The 22,265-nt window shown below is 45.4% G+C and overlaps 6 protein-coding genes across 6 annotated transcripts; 2 read left to right on the plus strand and 4 right to left on the minus strand.

The window, feature by feature from the left end:
* Window positions 1-1,023: 1,023 nt before the first annotated feature.
* Window positions 1,024-3,015, plus strand: C8R40DRAFT_1092005 (uncharacterized protein). The gene is made up of 5 exons (XM_046227531.1): window positions 1,024-1,224; window positions 1,282-1,293; window positions 1,358-1,859; window positions 1,909-2,616; window positions 2,670-3,015. The coding sequence occupies exons 3-5, from the start codon at window positions 1,392-1,394 to the stop codon at window positions 2,739-2,741; spliced, it is 1,248 nt and encodes a 415-aa protein (XP_046089353.1). The 5' UTR covers window positions 1,024-1,224; window positions 1,282-1,293; window positions 1,358-1,391; the 3' UTR covers window positions 2,742-3,015.
* Window positions 3,016-5,409: 2,394 nt separating this feature from the next.
* Window positions 5,410-6,471, minus strand: C8R40DRAFT_1167666 (uncharacterized protein; the record flags this gene model as incomplete). Its single annotated transcript, XM_046231060.1, has 3 exons — window positions 5,410-6,009; window positions 6,061-6,133; window positions 6,185-6,471. 3 exons carry the CDS (start codon window positions 6,469-6,471, stop codon window positions 5,410-5,412), a joined length of 960 nt encoding a protein of 319 aa, XP_046089354.1.
* Window positions 6,472-7,425: 954 nt separating this feature from the next.
* C8R40DRAFT_1038484 (putative O-methyltransferase) lies at window positions 7,426-8,276 on the minus strand (the record flags this gene model as incomplete). Its single annotated transcript, XM_046223761.1, has 3 exons — window positions 7,426-7,634; window positions 7,718-8,081; window positions 8,154-8,276. The coding sequence occupies 3 exons, from the start codon at window positions 8,274-8,276 to the stop codon at window positions 7,426-7,428; spliced, it is 696 nt and encodes a 231-aa protein (XP_046089355.1).
* Window positions 8,277-8,752: 476 nt separating this feature from the next.
* On the minus strand, window positions 8,753-10,989 carry C8R40DRAFT_834576 (major facilitator superfamily domain-containing protein). Its single transcript, XM_046236374.1, has 10 exons — window positions 10,504-10,989; window positions 10,337-10,442; window positions 10,224-10,286; window positions 10,031-10,115; window positions 9,927-9,976; window positions 9,766-9,866; window positions 9,662-9,704; window positions 9,450-9,608; window positions 9,286-9,380; window positions 8,753-9,212 (listed from the first exon to the last, which is right to left on the minus strand). The coding sequence occupies exons 1-10, from the start codon at window positions 10,943-10,945 to the stop codon at window positions 8,863-8,865; spliced, it is 1,494 nt and encodes a 497-aa protein (XP_046089356.1). The 5' UTR covers window positions 10,946-10,989; the 3' UTR covers window positions 8,753-8,862.
* Window positions 10,990-15,229: 4,240 nt separating this feature from the next.
* Window positions 15,230-16,816, minus strand: C8R40DRAFT_1067293 (uncharacterized protein; the record flags this gene model as incomplete). The annotated part of the gene is made up of 4 exons (XM_046225887.1): window positions 15,230-15,832; window positions 15,884-16,358; window positions 16,416-16,516; window positions 16,574-16,816. The coding sequence occupies 4 exons, from the start codon at window positions 16,814-16,816 to the stop codon at window positions 15,230-15,232; spliced, it is 1,422 nt and encodes a 473-aa protein (XP_046089357.1).
* A 1,487-nt stretch (window positions 16,817-18,303) lies between these two features.
* On the plus strand, window positions 18,304-18,787 carry C8R40DRAFT_1167670 (uncharacterized protein; the record flags this gene model as incomplete). The annotated part of the gene is made up of 2 exons (XM_046231061.1): window positions 18,304-18,372; window positions 18,434-18,787. The coding sequence occupies 2 exons, from the start codon at window positions 18,304-18,306 to the stop codon at window positions 18,785-18,787; spliced, it is 423 nt and encodes a 140-aa protein (XP_046089358.1).
* Between the last annotated feature and the right edge of the window lie 3,478 nt (window positions 18,788-22,265).

Here is a 22,265-nt window from a genome sequence, read left to right on the forward strand (position 1 = left end):
TAGTGTGACATCGCAAAAATGTTACCATCTACCTGAGCTTTGGAATAGAAACTCTTCTGATCATAAGCTTGAAAAAGAGGGAGTTTGGCAGCGAGTACAAAGGTAGTAAAGGAAGTTGTCGTCTACGGCCTTCCACCTCCTTCCACAGCGGTTGCTTTCACATCTTTAGACGCGTAGTATGATTCCTTATGAATCACGATTCATTTCAGCGCGTTTATCATCCAGTTGACGATCTCATCGCTGACAAGCAATAAGGACCTTACCTCTCGCCTTCGCGGTCCTTATCTGAACCGCGCGATCTTTCAGCCAAAGTGACCGTACGGATATCGACTGATATCGATCATGCAGTTGTATGAATCAAAGGCTCAAAGTTGAAGGTAGGCTCATTGTGTTCTATTTATCATGGTATTCGGCTTTTACTGGTGGTGTTACAGACATTAATGGGAGGTTGCTGTCAAAGATTCATCGCTGAGCAAGGAATCAAGACGTCCTCAACTTCTGCTCAGGCTGTACTCCTCGTGCACTTAGATATGGAGATGGCATTTCGCAATGCTATGCTCATCCTTCACCACACACTCGTCTGTGCACGGAGATTCTCCATCATGCTTTGTGCTTTTTTCAGTTATCAGCTTGCTGAATCTAATTTCACCGAATGAATGGCGTCGACCAGACAAGACCCGAATCCGAAATTGGAATCCCTTTCATCGATGACATTGTATGCTCTAAGGATCAGCACTACATTGCTTTGAACACTTCCGAGCTACCATCCAGTGCTAAACCGCAGCAGATTGTTCACCCTTTATCGCTCTTTGTCACATATCCTGTCTTTGCTTCGCGATCGAATCCCACGCCTTTGACGACGTTTTCGCGTCAATATCACTTCGGTAAAGGGAGATGAAAGCCCTCGAAAGGCACTTGGGCAATGAATAGACGCGTAAAAACACCGCGTTTTACACAGAGTAAGAGCCGAAGAGAGGTCGCAACTCTTGACTCGAGGGCTGGGCGAAGGGTTCACAGATTATTGATCATGTGATAGGGCGAAGGGCTGTTTTGGTACTGATTACTTATACAGTCTTATCGTGATGGAGGCCCAAATTCACCCTTCCCAGAACTATATACTGGCACTGTATTCCCAACGTACAGGACATCCTTTCGCGGATACGAGCTCGGGCTAACGCACGGAAGAGACCAGGAGAACCACAAAGAAACTTGTCAAAATAAAGAGTTAGTGGCTCGGCTGTCCGTTGTACACGAGGCGTTCCTAACTTTATCTCGCTCCAGTATTTCCCATCCGTCAGTATTAAAATTTTTTCGTTAATCTTCGCCCGCCCTTTGCCCAAACTTATTTAAACCGCAGTCATCCAGACTAGAGAACGATTATCACTTCCCCGATGTTCAGTATCTCTAAACGGCCAACTGTGGCCCGAACACCAACTCGGTCTGAACAGGTCCGACTTCTCTGGGTCGACTTCGAATTGTGGCACGTCGCTCAATCGCAGGAGATTGAAAACAAGATAAAAGTCGCCCTCAAGGACTTAGATCAGAAATGGCGCACGAAATCCCGTCGACTCAAAAAGGATTCAAAAGAGCTGGAAGAAGAAAAAACCAAAGCACGCCTTGCATTGGAAAATACACTGGATGGTAATGTGGTACGACAAGAATGGGAAAGGCGACTTAGCAATGCAGGCTTGGTGAGCGAGGATTGGGTGGATATAACAGACGAAGAGCAGCGGAAGGTAGAAATGATTCTTGGGGCTGACCTCGAGTTCGAGGAAGATGATCACCGTCGCTTTCATGAATCGTATGCTGTCGTGGACCCCAATTCGTTCCATTCCCTTGATGATGCATGGCTAGAGGTGGTATGTGTTCTGCTTTGACTTGTCTTTACCTACTCATCTGTCACGATAGAAGCAGACTCTGCGAAGCGACGACCAATTATCATTGAATGCTTCCACTAGTTCAGCTTCGTCTATTTCTGAGGCTTGGAATGGTCCAGCTTATGCTTTGTGGTCGTCCGAAGCCTCTCGTTCGTCCGCTCAAAGCTCCCAAACGAGTTCTCCGGAATGGCCGAACAAATACTTGGCCTCAGATGCTTCTTCTGCATCCTCGTCTCGTCCCTCCACCTCTACATCCATGTCTTCGTCTTCTCATTCTCGATCTAAATCACATGGACATTACATTGGCCCTCAACTGACCTCAGACACCGACGAGGACGAAGAAGCATCATTCGAGAAATGGAAGCTAGCCCTTCGAATTCGAAAGATCCGCGAGTTTCATGACGACGCTGCCGACGCTGATACCCGGCTCACTCTGGATCTGGACGAAGCACGACGGACGAAAAGCTGGAGCAAAGAGGACGAGGCTCAGCGTGTTCGTGCTCATGAAGTTGATATGCTCGCTTTGAGGGAACGTAAGGAAATGGAACGCAAGGCAGATGTTGATTCAGAGAGACAAAGGCGAATGGCAGAGCTTAGGCAGCCGCCGTTGACTGAACGGGACTATAACACTACAGCGCAAAAATTCCTAAAAACTCTCCACCTGGAACGAGATTCTCCTTCCATTTCCGACACCCCTACTATTCGCCAGTCTGCCTTTGTCCGAACGCGGAAGCAATCTCTGAGTCACCTTCAGCAGCAGGAATGGCCAGAATCAGGAAACGATACACCCACGCCTACAGCCCGGACCTCCACATGGAACTTCAAAAAGGAAAATCCTGCATCTGCAGCTTCCACTCTTGGTGAAGCACCACCGCTGAAGAGACTTTCGACTGCCCCTGCGCATGTTACGTCTACTTCCGGTTCGAAAGTTTCCCCGCCCTCTATCTTCGGCGAAAGTGTTTCTGCCGGTAATTCCAAAGTTACGGTGGGACCGACTCCGGGCCCTACCGCCCAAGTCTCAACGAAAAATGCCCTCAACACAGTCGTCTCTGTGGCCGCGTCTGTGTCTTCTTCCAGCAAAAAGTCGAAGAAGGAGAAGGAGAAGGCAGAGAAAGAAAAGGCGAAGGCAGGCAAAAAAGCGAATACCGCACCAGTCGAGAGAAACGAAAGTAGTAACGCCGAGACCAGTCCGCGTAATAACGAGACAATCCCAGTGGGTATGACTATGCCTGGTCAGTGGGGATGGGGTGGGGACCTTACTGTTGCATCCACGTCCTCTGTTGCTCCGGCCGTGACAGGAAAACCTTCCTCGACCTCGAATGTCTCCTTCCTTGCCTCCACTCCCTCGGCTTCATCCGCTACGACGCTATTATCTTCATCTCATCCATCCCCTTACTCTCACCCCTTCGGATCATCCAGCACATCCAATACCTCGTTACCTGCTCATTCGTTCAGTGCTCCTCCTGCGGTTTCATTCCCGATAACTACTGCTCCCACGATCAAAACCCAGGCTTCTCATGTGCACGCCGCAGTGCCTGACAATCGTCGGGTATGGCTCCCCCCTAGTGCTTTGGAAACAAGTTCGAACAGTAAAAATATGAAGGGAAAACAACCCATCCACACTATGCTCGAAGTTCCGGCCCCGGCACCAGCCACTCAAATTCACAAATCTACTTCAGGTCCTGTGAATTTAGCAGGAATCAGTCCGAATTTGAGCACTGGGGCTGGAATGCTTGATGTTCCGATGCCCACCCATATTCAAAAGTCGGTTTCTGGGCCCCCTGATGTTAGCTTAAAGGTTGAATCTACTGTGTCCCCAGCAGTGACGGCTGCGGTACCGACTTCCTCAATTAGTCAGGGAGGACAGCCAAACAGTCGAGAGAGTCACAGCGTCAAACCTGGCGTCAAAGCTGCGCATACCTCCTCGGTGCCTCCAGCACAGCCAACAGGTTCTTCTGCTCCGGTCGGCAGCACGGCCCTGCCTCCATCCTCTTCTTTACCGTCATCTTCGTCTAAGAAGAAGTCGAAAGGAAAGAAGAAGGTGACGATCGAAGAAGCTCAGGATGAAGAATCCGCGAATGTTTCGAAAGGGAAAGGCATCGAGCGGCTTCCTGTCGACTCGAGATACATCATCGAGCCCATCTCTGAGCCGGAGGCGCCCAAACCAGTCGTCGCTGAACCGCAAGCTCAGGAGATGTTTAAAGATATATTTGAGTATGACGGCTTGAAGGCACTGCCGATCTCAACCTCAGCTTCAACCTCCTCATTAGCCTCTGAGAATCTACATCAGCAGAGCGGTTATAATGTTTGGGCCCCTCCCATAGCGTCGACGGCATCATCCTCATCCTCATCGTTACCACAGAATGATCATGCACGCTGGATTCCGAACGGCGGAGCTCATGAATCTTTCGCAATTCCCGATAAACAAGAGAAGAAAGTGCGTTGGACACCCAATGCGTATACGTACGATGCACCCAACGTCCTTGAACAAGGACAACAAGATGTCTTCTTATCTGCGCTCGACTCCCTCGAAGCAATAATCAGGGATGAAAACGGGGGTGATTCATTAGATGGCCACTCTGCAGTGATGATAGGAGCAGGGAAGCGCGACGCTAGCAAGAAGTCTCAGGGTAGAGGCAAAGCGGAGAGCAATTCAGATGATACATTCTGGCAACACGCGATGGCGTCTTTGGGAAGAGGGGGAAGCAACGTTCTGGCTCCGTCAGCGATATGATTTGTATTCTTATGAATATGTGCACCGAAACTCTGAACTGTTGGATAAAAAGTACGTATGATCTAATAGGCCGTCATTGGCTGCAGCTTTCGATGAAATCTCGTTATGTATTTTATTTATGCTTTACTATGTTCTACATACTTAGGATTGGACCTTTGGCGTTGCGCTTTGTTTTATTGCTTTGCTTTTGCTTTCAGACCCAATGAAATTTCCTTTTACATAACAACTCTGAAAGCAAGTTGAGAAATGCGCAGAAAGATGGGTTTCAGCATATACATATAAGGTTTTGTGCAATGCTAGGACGGTCAGTGTTACAGACACAGGATGTGGTGGGAAGTTAGGTTAATTGACAAAATTTTACCTTGCTTGGCTGGCTGTTCTCGGATTGGAATAATTGACACAGTTTCGTTCCATATCGCAAAAGATCGCAAATATTGTATGCCACAACATGACTTGCTTCTCGGCCCAACCTTATTCAATATTCAATATTCAATGCCCAACCACCTCATCCAAATGTCACCTCAAAGATGTATAGTACCTTCATCTTATGCTCTGGTCTACGTTTTGTGCTCTGAAGTCTCTTCATAAGAAATGATACTTCCTCAGCTTCCATCAACATCCTTGTTGAAACAAAGGCAAGTCAGTGTCTAGGCATGAGGCCCTTTCCCAGTTCGAAAGATATTTAGTAATTTACAAGACCCAGGTGATTGCATACTCTGTGGATGTCGGTGGCGCTCCAGGGATGTTAAATTAGATTCAAGCAGGATTCAAGCTTCCCGCGGGATATCGACGACAACTTCATGAAGCCAAAATCCAGAATACTAGCATCAAAGCCACAATACTCAGCACCTTCCCAACGACCTTTCCAACAAGCGCAACCGTTGTCATCTCATGATTGTCTACCACTCCAGAGCCTGTGGACCGATACGACGGGGTTAAAAACATCTGAGTATCCAACTGCGAAGACGTATAGACTGAGGTCGATGAAGAAGATTTGTATTCGTTCTGGTGGTTGTCAGAAGGGAGAACTTCGGGCGTTCCCAGCGAAGAATCGTCCAAGAAATTCCGTATGAGTTTCAGGACGTAACTTCGGAAGGATTCTACATGGGGCGCCGTTTGAGCTTGTACAGAATTATCCTCGTCGTCTGGATCCGTATTTGGGTCGACGGAGGAATTTGAAGACGATGATGAGGGTGAAGGAGAATGGAATCTGGATCGATAACTTTCCCCTTTGACAATCTTCCTCCCGTCTATGGGATATTTTTGAGGACGCGTATTGGCAGTGTTCATTTGGGATGTCAGAGCGGTGGGAGATGCAGGAGACGCCAGTGAAATTATAGTCTCGGGATGACAATATGCTGAGCATGACGGGCATTGATTTGATGAACCTGCAAGCCACTAAATCTGGTGTCAGATGCGGATTCCTTGAGGAAGTGTATTTGAACACACATCATGTATATGGGCTTCGCAAAACAGTTTTCCGCAACATTTCGTTCTGGATGGGCGCTGAGCTAGGTGAAAGCTACGTGTTTCTCAGTAAAGGGCGCAGATATGGATTACGCCCAAGACTGACCATATCATGCAGTCTCTATCTATACTGGCCTGCCTCGCATTCACTGACGCTCGCTTTAGTTTACGACCATCATTGGTCAAGATTGACGAGGATCTCGTCCTCGAAACAGGAGCCAGTGTCCATCCAGATGCATCTTTTGGAGTACCAGCGAGCGATTCAGTGCCAAGATTAAGACTAGGAAAGTCACAGGGCTCAAAATCCTCTAAAATGGTGGCAAGGTGGAAGGAACGATTCGGAAATGAAGCCAAACGAGGCAGTCGACGGATTGAGGGAGCAGCAATAGACATGATGGTCGTTTACAATCAAGGACCAAGGTTGGTGCCAAACAAGGGTAAGCGGAAGAGGGGTAAGTCTGACAGCATTACTTTATGAGTAACTGAATATCACAGACCTGGGTTTTCATCACTATCATATCTATCAGGATAGAGATCCTGAACACAAGGCTCTTCAGTTCTCCTCGGGCTTGAATTCATTTTGCTGTAAACACAATAAGGAACAAGAGGACAACAAAAGCGAGGCGCAGAGTGGGGGAAGTTAACGTTGTTAATCAAGGATGCCTTCGGCTGAGGTATAAAATACAAAAGCAAAGCCTCGAATTCGGAAAGACCTGGTCAGCTGTGTTCATTTGATGTTTCGTGCAAGTTTCATGTGAAAAACAAATAACTTTTCTTGCTCTTGGCGCCGTTGGGCAAGACTGTTCTGCGGCGGGCGGCTGCGTTGAGCACTTGCACGCGTATCTACATAACTATTTACTGTCTTGCAGGAAAGAAATTGAACAAGGTGAAAGCGGAAGATTTTGGAATGGGAACAGAATGGGAAACAGAAGATCCTCATTGACCTCGAATAGGGTAGATTAAAATCTCCGTCAAATTTTCAATTCGACCTTAGCACAGTACTACTACAAATATATCTCCACCTTCCATTCAAACTCCCATTTTGTCCTGCTCATCAAGATCCGGCTTCTCCCGCTGGTGAAAGACTGGTCGACGAAGACTTATGGTTTGGTAACGAGTCAGGTTGTGATGTCCAATTTTGGCCCGTGTTCAACGTTCAACACACAGGAAGCGTGAACTGAAGGAGAGAATTGGCTCTTGCACTGGTCACAGGTGAGTTGCATAGAAAGAGAATGCGACGATGTCATCCTAATGTATGTACTTAGTTCTTAGAAACACATTGATTTCACGATCTTTCTATGATGTACATTCGCCCTGTTATTCTGCAATAACAGCTAGTTCCGTGGACTACTTCCGAGGGTTATACACTGTCATCTCGAAGCCACCTGAATATGGAAGAGTTAAACTATGGAAACCGCTGTCCGGTGCTTCGAAGTAGTCCAACAACTCCTTATAACCGGCAGCAGCCGTGAGTGTGTGATCAGTCAGTATCACCGCTCCAGGCCTCAACTTTGATTGGATGACTTTGACCGTTGGTAAAGCGAGAGGTGTCCATACTAGAAGATTATTCAATTTTCAGGATCATGGGGTAGATTAATCTGAACAGGGAGAAATCCGAAAGCAACAAATTCAGACTCACTATCGAGCAAAAGCAGATCAACTCCCTGCTCTACATCCGTAGCCAGTGTTTCCAGGAGATTGCCCTCTCGCAAATCGATTTCTGCTTCTACTTCAGACCCGCATTGTGCCCAGTGCTGACGCGCTCTAGCTGCCTTACTCGGTTCATTCTCCGTAGCAATGACCCCGGGCTTGACCTTGGCTCCATCTCGGCTTTTCTTGTTCTCTCTAACAGCAAGAGCGAGGTAGATGGTACTAACACCAAAGCTGGTTCCAGCTTCGATGACACTCGTGGCGCCCATCGCACGGATGAGTTGGTAGACAAAGTGACATTTATCTTCGTCGAGAGCGATGAATTTATCACGCATCAGATCGTCGAGAGAGGCCTTTGAGTTTGAATCATTGTTCAAATATTTGTGTGGCGTAACTCCACCTTCGCCATCAGCGTTGTTCAAGACGTCTGTTGAAACGAAACGAGCTTTATCGCCTTTGATTCGATCTTCCTGCTCGATCGAGAGTTTGTGAAGCTTGTTCAGAAGAGCTAGCACATGTTGTGGTGCTTCAATCGGAGACCTCGACATTTGGATTGGGATGTAAGTTGCTGAATGGATCCTTTTGACTAGGGGCCTTATAAGTATTCAACAGCTTTGACCATGCCTTATTTAGTCTTCCCCGACAGACCCCGTTCGAGCTCTCAGTTCCGAGTCCGAAGTCTAATCCCATTCTCTCTCATTAAAACGTTAGTCAGTCGTTCAAGTGACTTCAGACGTCAGTGGGTACTGGACAGTGGGATGGTCTGGAATGGTACTGGAAGGTGTATAAAAATACTGTGGAGGTACCTACTACAGAATTAAGAAGTTTTGTGTAAGGACGGAGAAAAATAGTCATGAGCCTAGAGCTGGGGCATGCGATATGTACAAGAAAGTAATTCATCCGTTGTTGACGCATCTTCTGACCGCAATATTTTATTTTGGTATCAGTGCTGGTTCTAATTTGAACTCATAGCGCAGGATCATGAAAGGTAATCACTGCCAGTACAACCTCAATCAGTGTTCGAGTACGCAAACATTATGAACACTTCGAGAGTTGTATTCGCAACAATCCTTTTGTTTTAAATCCTTTGTGATATCACTGTAGTCCTCCGTGACGACCCTCTAAGCTTCAAACTCAAGAAACTGCAAATCTTGATTTGGCTCTAAGCCTCGGGCCAATTCTTCGATACACAAACGGTAATGGTACCGTCAACGTCATGACTCCCGCTAATAGTGCCGTCGCACCGACCGTGCCTAACCCATCATACATGTAACTGGCAAACAGCGGAAAAACCGCGGCGAACGTCGACCGCATAGCGCTATTAGATGCCATAGCGCTGGCTGCGATAGGACGGTAGGCAGTGACGAGGTAGGTGAAAACACACGTGAAGACAAAGTATATCCCAGTACCGAAGAAGATGGAAGCAATGATGGGAACGATCCAGTGAACGGACGAGTAGGTGGTGAAAGCGAGGAAGTAAAGACCTAGATATGAAAAGGTAAATACGGGAAATGAGTCCAAGAAATTTTGGATGCGAAACGGAAATGAAAAAGTTACCCAGTGGAGTGAGTATACCACCGACTTCACCCATGTACAAACGAGCCTCTGGAGGAGCCACGCCGCCGTTCTTCTCAGCTTCTCTTGCGAACACCCTGAAAGATGGAAGAATCAGCACGATGCGTTTCAATTTAATGGTCACGGTCAATGCAATGACTGCTCACCGATTCCAGTACGGCTGGGAGGCAAGTCCGCCCAACATTCCTAAACCGATTCCCAAAAACGCTAGGCCAGTTTCCTGCGTGTTAAAGCCGTGGTTTGTCTCAAAGATGATTGGAAACGCTTGGAAGGCAAGGTAAAGGATGCCCAGTATAAGAGAAGTCCTAAGTAAAAGAAAGTAAGCGAGACCTATGAATAGCGACTTTATGCGGCATACCAGGTGTTCAAAAGCAGCGCCATGCGATCATATAAAACCAATTCTGCATGCAAGAGCATTGTAAGCTACACTGTGTACATGAAAGCGGGGTACGCATAACTTACGGAACGGTTTATAACAGCTAACCAGGATTGCTTGTCCTAAATTAATTTCGCCCTTCTCGAGGGGTGCGAAGTAGCCTTTGTCTCCTGTGGATTTGCGAAGCCTATCGGGAAGAAATGAAATCAATATAGTGATCATTAGTGGCAGATTTTTTCTAACTTGCCTAATCGCCTTCTGTTTTCGCAAAACGGGAATATACGTTTCAGGGACAAACTAGAGAAATATGATAGGGCTCGATGAATAATGCATAAATTGCGATCAACGTACGATGAACAGAGCGAGAGTTTGAGTAAAGGTCCATATGGTGAGCGTGTAATACGTCCATCGCCAGTTTGTGTTCTGTGGAATCGATGAGCATGTGGAAAGGGATGAAACTAAGCTGCATACCTGATTAATGAATCTACGATAAATCAAGCAACGTTGAAACGCAAGAAAACGTACTCAAATCCTTTTGACTCACCCACTCAATAAGGGTCCAACGACTGGCCCAATGAAGGGACTAATAGTATAAACAGCCATCGGACTGAGATTATGAGTGTTGAGTTGCACAGATTGTTCGTATTTAATACTGACTTTGCGACAGTTTTGTTGTCGAAGAGATCGCTGACAGAGCCGCCGGCGACGCTCAGGAATGTCGAACCACAAAAACCGGTTATAAACCGGAACACGAGATAAACGACTATAGAAATGGACTCGTCAGTTGCATCCCGGAACCCGAAAATAACACCGGTTTTACTCACCAATGTTGGGTGCAAACGCAACTCCGAACGAGAATGCAAATAGCAAGATGAAAGACACCCTGTATATGATGTTCCTGCCATAAACTTCCGACAACGGCCCTGCAAGTAATGGCCCCAGTCCCAGACCTTCTACGAAAAGGCTGATAGCAAGGATAGTGACTTCACGCGAGACATGAAATGTTTCTGACACGCCGTCCTCAGTGAAAGAGGCGGCAGATGAAGCGCAGGTAACGCAAAGGGCTGAGGAGGATATGACGAGGACTATAAGCCATTTTCGACGGCGGGCAAGAGACTGTGGGTGCTCATGATCTTCTAGCGTAACTTCGTATTGTAATAATGACTTGACTTCTAAACTTTCTTCAATGTTATTCTGTACCTTTAGCTGTTGTGATTCAATATCAGGTACGGCAGTTTGCGATCTAGTAGAAGATGAAGAGGACATGACATACGGAAAAGAGAGTTGAAGTGCTGTTGGATCTGTGCTTTATAATTCAAGTTGCGAAAAAGTATTTATGTAATAGAGCTAAGCTTAGAACATAAGCGCCAGTCATTTTATCACCGGGCGCTAAAACTTCGGTTCGTTTGAACCGGGCGTACACCACCATTTGTGTCGGAGCTTCCTGACAGCTTCCGTTGCCGAACTCTCAGAAAGCTACGGTGAGTTGGGCCCGAGAACCTCCATTGCAGCTTCCCTGCAGCTCCCCATCAAAAGCACCCAAGAAGCTTCCCGACACCTCTGTAACATCTCTTTTCTTCATAAGCTGTCAGTTTGACACCGGGGGCAGATTGAAGGGCACCTCGCAGCGAGGTGCCTTAATGGCACCTCAATGGGCACCTCATGATCATGTCAAGTAACTGACAAACATAGTTAAATACCGTTGATATGTATCTTATCCGAATGATCTGTATCTTTTAAATGGAATGCAGAAAGACAGGAATTTCTCCCACTCCCACTCACATTCTCATTTAAAAGTTCGACAAAAACAATTCGCAACTACAGATCATTCAGTTGCACCTTTACAATGCCACCAAAGCCAAAAGTTATCTGCACTTGCAGTATTTGTTCCAAACTGACATGTGAAAACAAACACGGAATCCGAGTTCCAGGCCGCAAAGTGAGTCCACAAACCCGAAATGAACACCTCAAAAAGGATCGAGAGTCTAGAGATAAGGGTAATATTCCCTTTACTCCAGAACCACCAACAGCACCATCCTCAGAAACTAGTGGTAATCAGTTATCAGAGGAAAACACTCCATCTCAATCTCAAAAGGTTCCTGATCTCAGTGCAGGTATGTCATTCAAACTTTGCCTGTATGAAATCTTCAACTCCAACTTCTGATATTATTCTAGTAATAGAACCTGTATTTCAGATGTGTTGGCTCTTGGCTGCATGGCTTAGCCTTTGTGCTGGTGTGAGCAGGAAGACTGTCAACACAGTCTTGAAATGTCTCCACTTGATTATAACAACAATTTTGATTCTCATCTACACCTCTCTTCAAGGTTTAGGCTATGGAGTCAGCACTGTCATTCCTAAAATTGATATTCCAAAGGATATCCACACAGTATATGCTCGTGCTCAGTTAGAGCCTGAACTTGTCCGCATTTTTTGCTGTCCAACATGTTTCACTCAATATCCAGCAGATTCAACTACTAGAAAGTGTACTTGGAAGAAATCACCTAGGTCAAAGCCATGTGGCACTGATATGTGGACAACTAGGCATACTAGGACAGGGCTGAAACAGATTCCAAAATGCCTTTATACAACTCAGGATCTTGGATCCTGGCTCAAGTTTTTCCTCAGCAGACCACAAATTGATGAATGCTTGTCTCAGGCATTTTCCAAATTACAACAACCAAACCCTGTTCATCAGGATAGAATGTCTGATATTCAGGACAGTCCAGCTTGGCAAAGCTTAAAGGGGTTTCTCACCTCTAAGTATCACCTTGTCTTTGCTGTCTATATTGACTGGTTCAATCCCTATACCAACAAAATTGCAGGTAAGCAGCCAATGATTTTGTGCTGTGACTTGAGTTCTGTGGCTGATAAGTGAGATTTCCAGGAAAAGTTGTCTCCTGTGGTGCCATTATACTGTACTGCCTAAATCTTCCTCCAGAAATCCGGTTCCTTCCTGAAAATGTGTTTATTGTTGGAATGATGCCTGCACCACATAGTCCCACTATATGGACTATATCACACATTTTGGTATCTTTCCAGAGAGCTATTGCTGAATTTGACCTTCCTGGAAAGATAATTGCTACACATTCACATCCTGGTGGAATCACCATTGCACTCAGGCTTATTCCTTTGATTGCTGATTTACAAGCAATCAGAAAAGTAGCTGGATTTTTATCTCATGCTGCAGGCTTATTTTGTTCTTTTTGCAACTGTCATAAAGATGACATAGAAGATCTTGATTATAATTCCTGGCAGATGCGGGATGGAGCTACTGTTCGTGCTCAGGCAATGGAATGGCAAAATCTTGTTACTGTCACAGCTAAAGAAACCCTTGCACGGCAAACAGGGGTCCGATGGACACCAATGCATAATTTTCCATACTGGAATCCTGCCAAATATGTTGTACTTGGTTTCATGCATAATTTCCTGGAAGGCATTCTTGCCTTCCAACTCAGGGCTCTATGGGGTATTGGACACACCAAGGAAATGCTGAAGAGTATTACACAGATTCTTGATGATGAAAGTTCCTCAAGTATTGACACTGATGAATTGGTTCAAGAATCTCAGGATCTGGAAATTGAGGCTGAACATGCTAGTCAGCATGAAAGTGCTACTGGGCTGACTGAAAATTTTGATCATATGGATGTGGATGATGAAGGAGGAGAGGTGGATGATGAACGTGAGCCAACCCCCATGCCACAACTATTTATACCTCTTGATGATGAAGGAGATGAAATAGATGAAGATTTTGTACCATTGGATGTAGAAACAGCTTTTGACTTCACCCCTGAACAACTCAGTAATATACGGAATTGTATACTTCATGTCTTGCTTCCTGCTTCAAGTGACCGCCCACCCCCAAACCTTGGAGAAGCTAGCCATGGTAAACTCAAAGCACATGAATTACTTGTATTGTTTACTGTCATTCTGCCCCTTATTATTCCGGAACTATGGTGGAAAGGCAATGAAGTAGAAACAAAAAGACTTCAGAGCTTCTGTGACCTAGTAACATCTACCAATATAATTTCTGCATACTCAACTTCGAATGTAGATGCTGACAAATATATGTATCATTATGTCAAATATCGGGCCTCCATACAAGATTTACATCCTGGATTCAAATCTATGCCAAATCATCACTATGCAATGCATGGTGGAGATCAATTGAAATTCTGGGGACCATTGTCATTGCTCAGTGAGTTTCCAGGAGAAAGAATGAATGGTGATTTTGGACAAATTAAAACCAACAAGCATTTAGGTAAGTTCCTTTCATACACTATACACTAGGGAAAATTATGTTTCTTACTTCAAGTTACATTATAGGTGATATGGAATTTACAATGGTTCACAAGTCAGCCTGCAAAGGAAGGTTAGAAGCAAGTCTTCATGATAACCAGTATACAAATCCTGCAACACAAAAATTAGCTGAAATTTTGGAGCCCAAAGATGTCTTTGCATTTATGCACAATCCAGAGACTATGACTGGACAGCAGATTGCTAAGGCTCTGGCTGATGGAACAGTTTTGAGCAAAGATCATTATGCTATCCTTCTGAAATACCTGAATAACTCAAGAAGGGAATACAAATCCGCTTACACAAATTCCCGCTATCCACTGGGGACTTTGATTCTTCCAACAATGGCACAAAATCACACCCAGATTCCATTTAATAATAGTACCTACAGTTGTTACAAGTCTCATGAGGGGCAGAGTCACATTCAGTTCTATATTCCAGGTGGCTATGGAGGTGCTTGGGAAACTGGATATATTGAGACCATCTGGGAGCTCCCCCTTGAAGGTGTAAAGCACACTTTTCTGCTGGTGCGAAAGCACCAACCTCTTTCTCCAGCTCAAAATAGTAAAAGTCCTTATTATCATCACCCTTGCTCCCTTTTGAATGCAAAGCTAGTGAGAGACACACCTTCTGATCACATCTATATTCTTGAGCCCCGGCATATAATCACTCATCTTACAGTATATAAAAGACCAAAAGGAACCTATGGTATTAATTCATCAGATATGTTGGCTATCTGCTGGGCCTTGAACAGAGGGCGTAGGTAAAATATTTGGGGACTTGCATAAGATGAACATATTATAATGAGTACATAGTCCATTCACAATACTTATTTGATTATACTCTGAAGAAAGTGAATTTATAACATTGTAGCACACATTGGAATACTTATACAAACTCAACACAGCAATCAAATAAATCAATGTCTACAAAACTTGTATGTTTGCCAGAGTAAGGTTACAGTAGTGCTTTCCAGCACTCAATGCACTAAATGCAAAATCAGAAAATACAGGACTCAGGTTTTGCAGATTAAGGTTTTCCACCAAATGACTATGAAAAATAGATGTTGGGATATATGTACAATAAGGACAAACTTCAGAATAAATGATAGTAGTATACCCAGCCACAGACTACAAGTATAATGAGGTTCTACACAACACAAAAAAGACTTGTAAACAATAATATTCAGTATATTCCCAAAGAAACAATGGCATTAGAAAAATTGATTAAAAATGATACTCACTTGTTAAGGCACTTCATACTGCCTCACCCTCATCCCCATCCTCATCCATAGCATCATCATTGTCCGAAGACATATCTGAATCAGACTGACCATTCTCCATTGCTTCCAACTCCTCCTTTGTTGGGAACTTATATAGCTTCCGGACTTCATTCCCATACTTCTTCATGAAACTATCCTCCGATAATAAGCCCCACTCAGCTACCTTCAACTTCTTTCGCTTCTCGAAAGGTGGTAAAGCAATATGTGCATCCACATAACGCTTCCGGATCTGGGCGGGAAGAGAGTTGAACTGCTCCGGCTGAAACCAGTCAAGAGCACAATTCTTCGGGAGCTTCCTGAAAATTGACTTCTTATTGTCCGGATGAGGTTTTCGTGTCTTTTTCTTGTAGGAATGTCGTTTCGATCCTGACAATTCAGCGACTGTGCGGATACCTTTGTCAATTTCGTGTGCAATGAAATGTGATGTATTTTCACTGCGAAGGTTCTTCACCAATATGTGAAGCGATCCATCGTCGGCATCTTCGTCTTCAGAGTTACACTCAGGCTCTGCAATCAAACTCTTGATTCGGTTATTGAAGCCTGAATCTTGAGCATACTTGATACGAGATTTCATAAGCTGAGAAAAATATTTAGATGAAGGACTCATGAATGAAGACAAAGAGTAGACCTTTTTCCGCCGCTTGTACATTACCCTTTTCACTGCATCAGAAGCTAGTCTTCCTTTCTCCCTCGACTTCTTCAGGATCAATTTCCTGAGATGTGAGTAGACGTAGTTCCGGTAGATCTGGCAGAGAAATGCTGTGTTATCGATATACTCTAAATTCGGCTCGAAGTATACATAGCCTCCGTTCTGTAGTCCAAGCTCAAAGCTTGAAATAGCAATGCTTTCTATAGCAAGGTTGTAGAATGATGTTGGTGAAGCACCAAGCACATCAGGACGCCACTTCGTGAGACCAAATGAGCTCAGAACACTGAATGTCATACGTAGACTATGGTCGCTAACTTGAGCAACTGCACTCGCAATGGTTCCAGGATCTAGCTGGCATGTTTTTCGAAGGGATACCACGGACTCGAGAGATTCACGAGAGAGAGAAACTTTGGGCTGATTCAAGACTTCATCAACTTGTTTATGACTAGAAAATCTAAGGAAAGGACACGCATGAGGAATTATAATCAAATGTTTTGGATTTCTGGCGCACCGTTTCATAAAGTTCGCAATATCAATATTGCTTGGAGTCTCGGGAGCGACACTTTCTGACAAGGAATTCCACAAAATGCGGATATGAATTTCAAATGCGCGCTGTATGATTGTTTCTTTCGTGAATTTCTTTCTTTGAACAATCAAAGAAAAACTCACCTTAAGCCCCCTCGCATCATCTGGAATATCACCACTTTTGATATGATACATATCACTTTTCCTCTTCTCTTTGCCTGTAGGTTTTGGGGTGGCCTTGTGAGAGCGACGCGACTTTTTGCTAGGGCCGGCAGATGATGTGTTGGTCTGGGTATTAGGTGATTTGAAGCGCCGGCGCTTTCGAGAAGATGATTCATTGTTTTGTGGAGGAGGTTCAAAGTTTGAGCTAGATGGAGGATCCGGCATTGGGCAAGAAGGTTCAAGAAAGGAAGAGAAAGTCAAAGGCACGTTCAATCGTACTTCGCCTCACTGCCGCATGTACAATCCTTTGTGTTTTCTCAAATACACGTTACTGCCATGATTCGAAAGTTTTCAAAGCCTTGACAGGCCACAGAAATGTTGAAAGATTTGTGGATATTTTCGGCTCTACTACAACAGTGTATCTACACCAAAAAGCTATGTGGAACATTTGACGTGTCTGCAAACATTTCGAGGGCATCATGGTACAAGAAGATCAACTGACCGTGTTAATCTGTGAGATCATTATCTATATCCACGTTGAAGTGCAACCGATTGTAGCGTGTACCAGCCAGTAGGTGCCCAACAAGGTACTCGAAAGGTGCCATTAAGGCACCTTCAGTTGTGGTGCCCATCAGTTTGCCCGCAGTGTGAGTAAGCAGTTTTGCCACGTCGAACAACGTGGCTTTGTGTCAACGTCCAAATTTCAACTTGAGTGCCACGTCAATGAGTTTGACTTCCAACCTCTCCGCACTTTCAGTCTTCCAGCCTCCACAATGACTCAAACTCAATTCTTTGTGCAATGCCCTTCAAATTTGAGTTCTCAAGTGTACATATGTCCATTGCAATCCAATTCTCGAACTTCAAGCACTCCAAAATACCTCTTGAACGCACTTCTGTTAGTGCTAAGTCCCTTCAATATTCCAAAACTTCAAAGTTCTTGCACTCGACATCAAGATCTTGTGACTTGTTCAAGCCCTGCCTTATGTTGTCCAATGTTCAACAATTCAAGTTCAATGTCCAGCAATTCAAGTTCAATGTTCAGCGATTCAAGTTTAATTTGTACTGACTCAACATCAGTGGGTGGATACAGATCATGATGCAACATTACTGCTGAACCTTGTGAGTGAGTCTGAGCGACGTTGCCCTTTTGCACTCGTCACCCTTGTCTGCATGTAATTCATATTATCATTCAACTTCACTCCGGTTCGCTTGTATATGTAAGAAATTCAATCAGTGACCAAAAAAGATATGCCGAGCGGTGCCGATTGTCCAGAGATACTAAAATGTACACCTACCAGGAGGCCGGAGGTAGGGTGATTTTGAGCAACATTTCAGCTCCCAGGAAGCCTCCGGGAAGCTTCAACTAGCAAATCTATGGATATCCACCATGGTACCTTCCTGGAACCTTCCACACCAATCGTGGTGTAGGTATCAGGCTGTGGCCGTATCCAGGCGTAATAGGGCATATCCTACTCACGCGAGTTCAGCATCCCCGTCAGGCATACTTGAATTGCTACCTGAGGATAAGTAAAAGCAGGTCGATGTCCCTTGATCCTTCAACCGCTGGTCAGTTCCCTCTCATCTTCATTCAAACCTTCCTGTCCTTTTGCTGGTCACAAGGATCACCAGAGATTTTGTTCTTTCACTCTCTATTGGTATCTTCATCTCCCCATCAATAAGCTCTTCCATTTGCGACTCGCTACTCACACACAATGCATATCGCTATTGTTTGGTGGTGTTACCTGACCTTGGCTGTTGTCTATGCCGCACCTAGGTTCGATGTGAGTTTCTAGAACAATTAATTCCCTCTCAATTTCTCGTCTGATGCATATATGAAAACAGCCAAATACTCCTGAGCTATCATCCCGCGCTTTTCCTTCTACACCCTCTGAGTCGATTGAGTTGCCTGGCCCTGAGAGAGGATTTAATTCCCCGCCTGTTCTTGGTGGGGGAACACCCCCAAAAAGCCCAGACTCTTCACTCTCCGGTGGAGGAGCACCCCAACCAAGCCCCCTTTTGCCTGCCTTCCAACGAAGAAGTCCCCCAAAACAAACTGGAGGGATAATGGAGGTGAAAGTCATGATACAAGATACTACTATGCCCAGAGTGTCAGGCTCAGACGCGAACACAGTGCAAGGCGCGGAAGTAGTCCTAAACGACGAAGATTGTATTCTGAGTAGGTACGAAGAAATATAAGAATCGTACCTAGATGACAAAGACGTCAACAATTAAGAGAGACTAATGGTACGTAAGTAGTGTGGGCGCTATGTATTGTGGTCATATCATGACACCATGCCCTTCCCCTTCAACGTCTCCCTCCTGCGAATGATAATATAAGGTATTTTGCGGAAAAAAAAGGTTTGGGAGTGAAGATTAAAAAAAAGCTATACTTAGTGTTTCCTCCTGCATTGTTTTTGTTTTCTTTTCGCCTCCTCGCCTGCCTCAAATTCTGCCAACAACTCGGGAGCATTAATGTCTATTTCTGAAACCCACTCGTTTTCGTACTCATCCATATCTTTCCATTTCAAATAGTACTCTTTCACTCCATCTGATCCCACACGCATCTTCAATATTTGTTCGACCTCTTGCTCCTCTGTCCCGTCCTCGTACAGGAAAACTGGGGGTGGTGGTGGTTGAATACAACCAATGATGGTGTCTTTATTGACCAGAATCATACTGGAGACATGGAACACATCGTGAACATGCCAGTGACTGGGAATGCGGATTTTGTAGGCAGAGTCCGAGATCTTTTCTTGAATAGTGTATGGGCCATAGCGTTTGTGGTCCAACTTGTGGGATGGGCGTAGGGAGTGCAGGTCCATACGTTCTAGGAAAACCTTATCACCAGGTTGGTACTGCGGCGCATCCTCCTTCCATTCGTCATAGAAACACTTCATCCGTTTGGCTGCTATTTCCAGCATGGATTGGATGTTGCGTTGTACTTGATGTATCTGATCTAGATGATTGTCTGCTTTTGGGACTCGCTGGTTGGAAACCGGATCAATGGAGAATGTTGGATGGTATCCATATTCCGCAAAGAATGGGGTAGTTCCGATTGCTGTGTGGTGACGATTACTTTGGGCAAATTTGTCACGAAGCAGCAGAGGCGGAGTGATTAGCGGAGCAGGAAAGCGGAGTTACTAAGCAAGGCAGCAAGGCGGAGTGACTAAGCAGGTCAGTGAGGCAGAGCGACTAAGCGGAGCAGAGGCAAACTGGTCCCAGATAATGACAGAGGTATATTGAGTATCGTAGTCATAGGTAATAATAAGTAAGCACATACCTGGTCCCAGATAATGACAGAGAGGTCAAGATAAGGGACCAGGCTGTGGAGGGTTGGCTATATATACATAATCCGGTCTGCGAGAAACAACAATGTAATACTGTACAGTTTAGGAACAAGGAAGGTGGCGGAAGCCAGTAGAAAGAGAAGATGGGTCAGGTGGATCAGTAATCAATGGATCAGTAATCGATGGGGGTTTGACAGTGATGGGATGATGTATCGTACAAGTAAAGGCGTCGAGACGGTGAGAAAAGGAAAATGATAGGGGCTGCGTACTTTATGACATTACCCCCCTCCTTATGACCATTGCCCTCGATGGTCAAGGCTTTGCTGCTGTTGGGTGTTTTTTATGAAAGGCCCGAACAATTTTTGGTGCTCGACTGAGGTTGGCTGCGGGTTCCCAGGAGTTGTGCCCTGCGTTGTAACCTTTCCACTTAACCAAATATTCCAACTTCTTCCATCGAACCCGGCTGTCTAAGATCTCCTCTACTTCGTATTCCGGTTCATCTTCATCCTCTAAGTATACCGGCTCTGGTGGTGTTGGTATTTTGCCATTAATGGAGTTACCTTTCCAGGGGTATAGTTTGTCAACATGGAAGACAGGATGGAGGCGATCTAGGGATAGGGGGAGGTCAAGGCGGTAGTCTAAAGGGCCAATTTTCTCCAGAATGCGATAAGGGCCAAGCTGTCGATCTCCTAACTTTTCACTGGAAAGCTGAAGATTAATGTCCTCTGCACTGAGCCAGACTAGGTCTCCAACTTTAAATTGATGAGCTTTCCGCTTCCCGTGTTCGTATCCTTCCTTCTGTTATTTCTTTCCTAGGTGTAAGGCAGCCCCGGCATCTTGTCGCGCTTCTCGGAGAATCCGTATACGGTCATCCACATCTGGAATACCGCTGCGTTGGCCCACTGGGATATTGAACAAGGGAAGATAGCCGTAGGTTAGCTCGAACGGGGACATGCCTAGAGCAGAATGGGTTCGTGAGTTAATCACAAACTCCGCCATGGGAAGGTGCTCTGCCCAGTCGTCTTGTCGTCGTCCCACATAGAGGCGGATGTATTTCTCTACTTCCTGATTTGCTTGTTTGGTTTGGCCATTGGACTGAGGGCGGTATCCGGAGGTTAGATCTGATTTAATTCCTAGCCTAGCGAGAAGGGATCGCATGAGTTTAGCTGCAAACTGGGGTCCGCGGTCGGATTTAAAGTGAAGAGGAAGACCATGGAGACGGAAGATCTCTCGGTAGTAGATATCGGCAACGCCTTCGGCTGTGATGGAGCTGGTGCAAGGAATAGCGTGAATTTGTTTTCCATACAGGTCTGTGCAGACCAAGACAGCATCGTAGCCTTGGGAGTTAGGTAGCTGTGTTATCAGGTCAACCCCTACCTCTTCCCATAGACCAGATGGTACATCTAATGGTTGTGTTACGGCCCGTGGGTGTCGTTGGATCTTCTTACGGGCACAAACCTCACATCCTTCAATGTATTTTTCCACGAAAGAGCGCAGCGTGGGCCACCAGAAATGGGTACTGACCAAGTCGAGTGTCCCGTGTAGTCCGGGGTGTCCTGCAGTTGGATGGTCATGGCATTGACGGAGTACCTCAGTGCGTAGGTCGTCATTTGCTGGTACGTATACCCGACCTCGGTAGTAGACCAACCCATTGTCCTCTTCCCATTCGGCTATCCCATTGGCCAAGTGCTGTAGTCCGTGCTCTTTGACTGTTTTGAGACCCTCCAATACCTGTGCTTCCCGTTCTGAGGCTTTCTGGATACGATCCTCTAAGGGGTTCCGTAGGATCGAAGCTGCAATTTTTACGAAGTGGCCAGGTTTAAGGACTGTCTGTTGCCGGTTATCATCACTGTCCGATACATGATGAACTGCCATGCGGGAGAGAGCATCAGCTTGGGTGTTTACTCTGCCAGGGCGGTGGATCATATGAAAGTCAAACCGTGACAGATAGAGGGCCCATCGGGCTTGTCGGCGGGTGAGGTCTTGTGCAGTGTGCCAGAATTCGAGGTTTGAATGGTCCGTTGACACGCCTAAATTTTGGCTAGACGTCTATGCTGTGAATTGTGACATTTTCACGTATAGATTTGTATCAAGAGGACTGTAATTGAGACCCAGATTGACAGTCAAAGTCGATACTGAATCAGTCTAATAAGTTGAAGGGACCATATACCCATACTACCACAAGTTGGTTAGTTTACCCATCCCTGATACTACCTACGGATAGCAGTCTACCTGTTTGTCGAGCAGGATTATACCAGACTCGGACTACATCCGAAGGATGACCATTCACGTATGACATACCAAGGGTATTCTTATTGGACCTTACACTGGCAGGAGTTTGGAAGAACTTACTCAAGTGACCATGAACCGAGGATTGACTCGAAATG

Source organism: Lentinula edodes (genome assembly GCF_021015755.1).
Source record: "Lentinula edodes strain Le(Bin) 0899 ss11 chromosome Unknown C8R40scaffold_7, whole genome shotgun sequence".
NCBI classification, from domain to species: domain Eukaryota; kingdom Fungi; phylum Basidiomycota; class Agaricomycetes; order Agaricales; family Omphalotaceae; genus Lentinula; species Lentinula edodes.

What these genes read in the sequence shown, in the direction of transcription:
- C8R40DRAFT_1092005 (XM_046227531.1), top strand. Translation starts at nt 1,392, where the DNA reads ATGTTCAGTATCTCTAAACGGCCAACTGTGGCCCGAACACCAACTCGG. An exon ending in ATGATGCATGGCTAGAGGTG is followed by an intron (nt 1,860 to 1,908) that starts GTATGTGTTCTG and finishes CTGTCACGATAG; the next exon opens with AAGCAGACTCTGCGAAGCGA. An exon ending in TCCGAACGCGGAAGCAATCT is followed by an intron (nt 2,617 to 2,669) that starts CTGAGTCACCTT and finishes CGATACACCCAC; the next exon opens with GCCTACAGCCCGGACCTCCA.
- C8R40DRAFT_834576 (XM_046236374.1), bottom strand. Translation starts at nt 10,945, where the DNA reads ATGTCCTCTTCATCTTCTACTAGATCGCAAACTGCCGTACCTGATATT. An exon ending in GTTGGACCCTTATTGAGTGG is followed by an intron (nt 10,116 to 10,223) that starts GTGAGTCAAAAG and finishes TTCCACATGCTC; the next exon opens with ATCGATTCCACAGAACACAA. An exon ending in TGGTATACTCACTCCACTGG is followed by an intron (nt 9,213 to 9,285) that starts GTAACTTTTTCA and finishes TTTCATATCTAG; the next exon opens with GTCTTTACTTCCTCGCTTTC.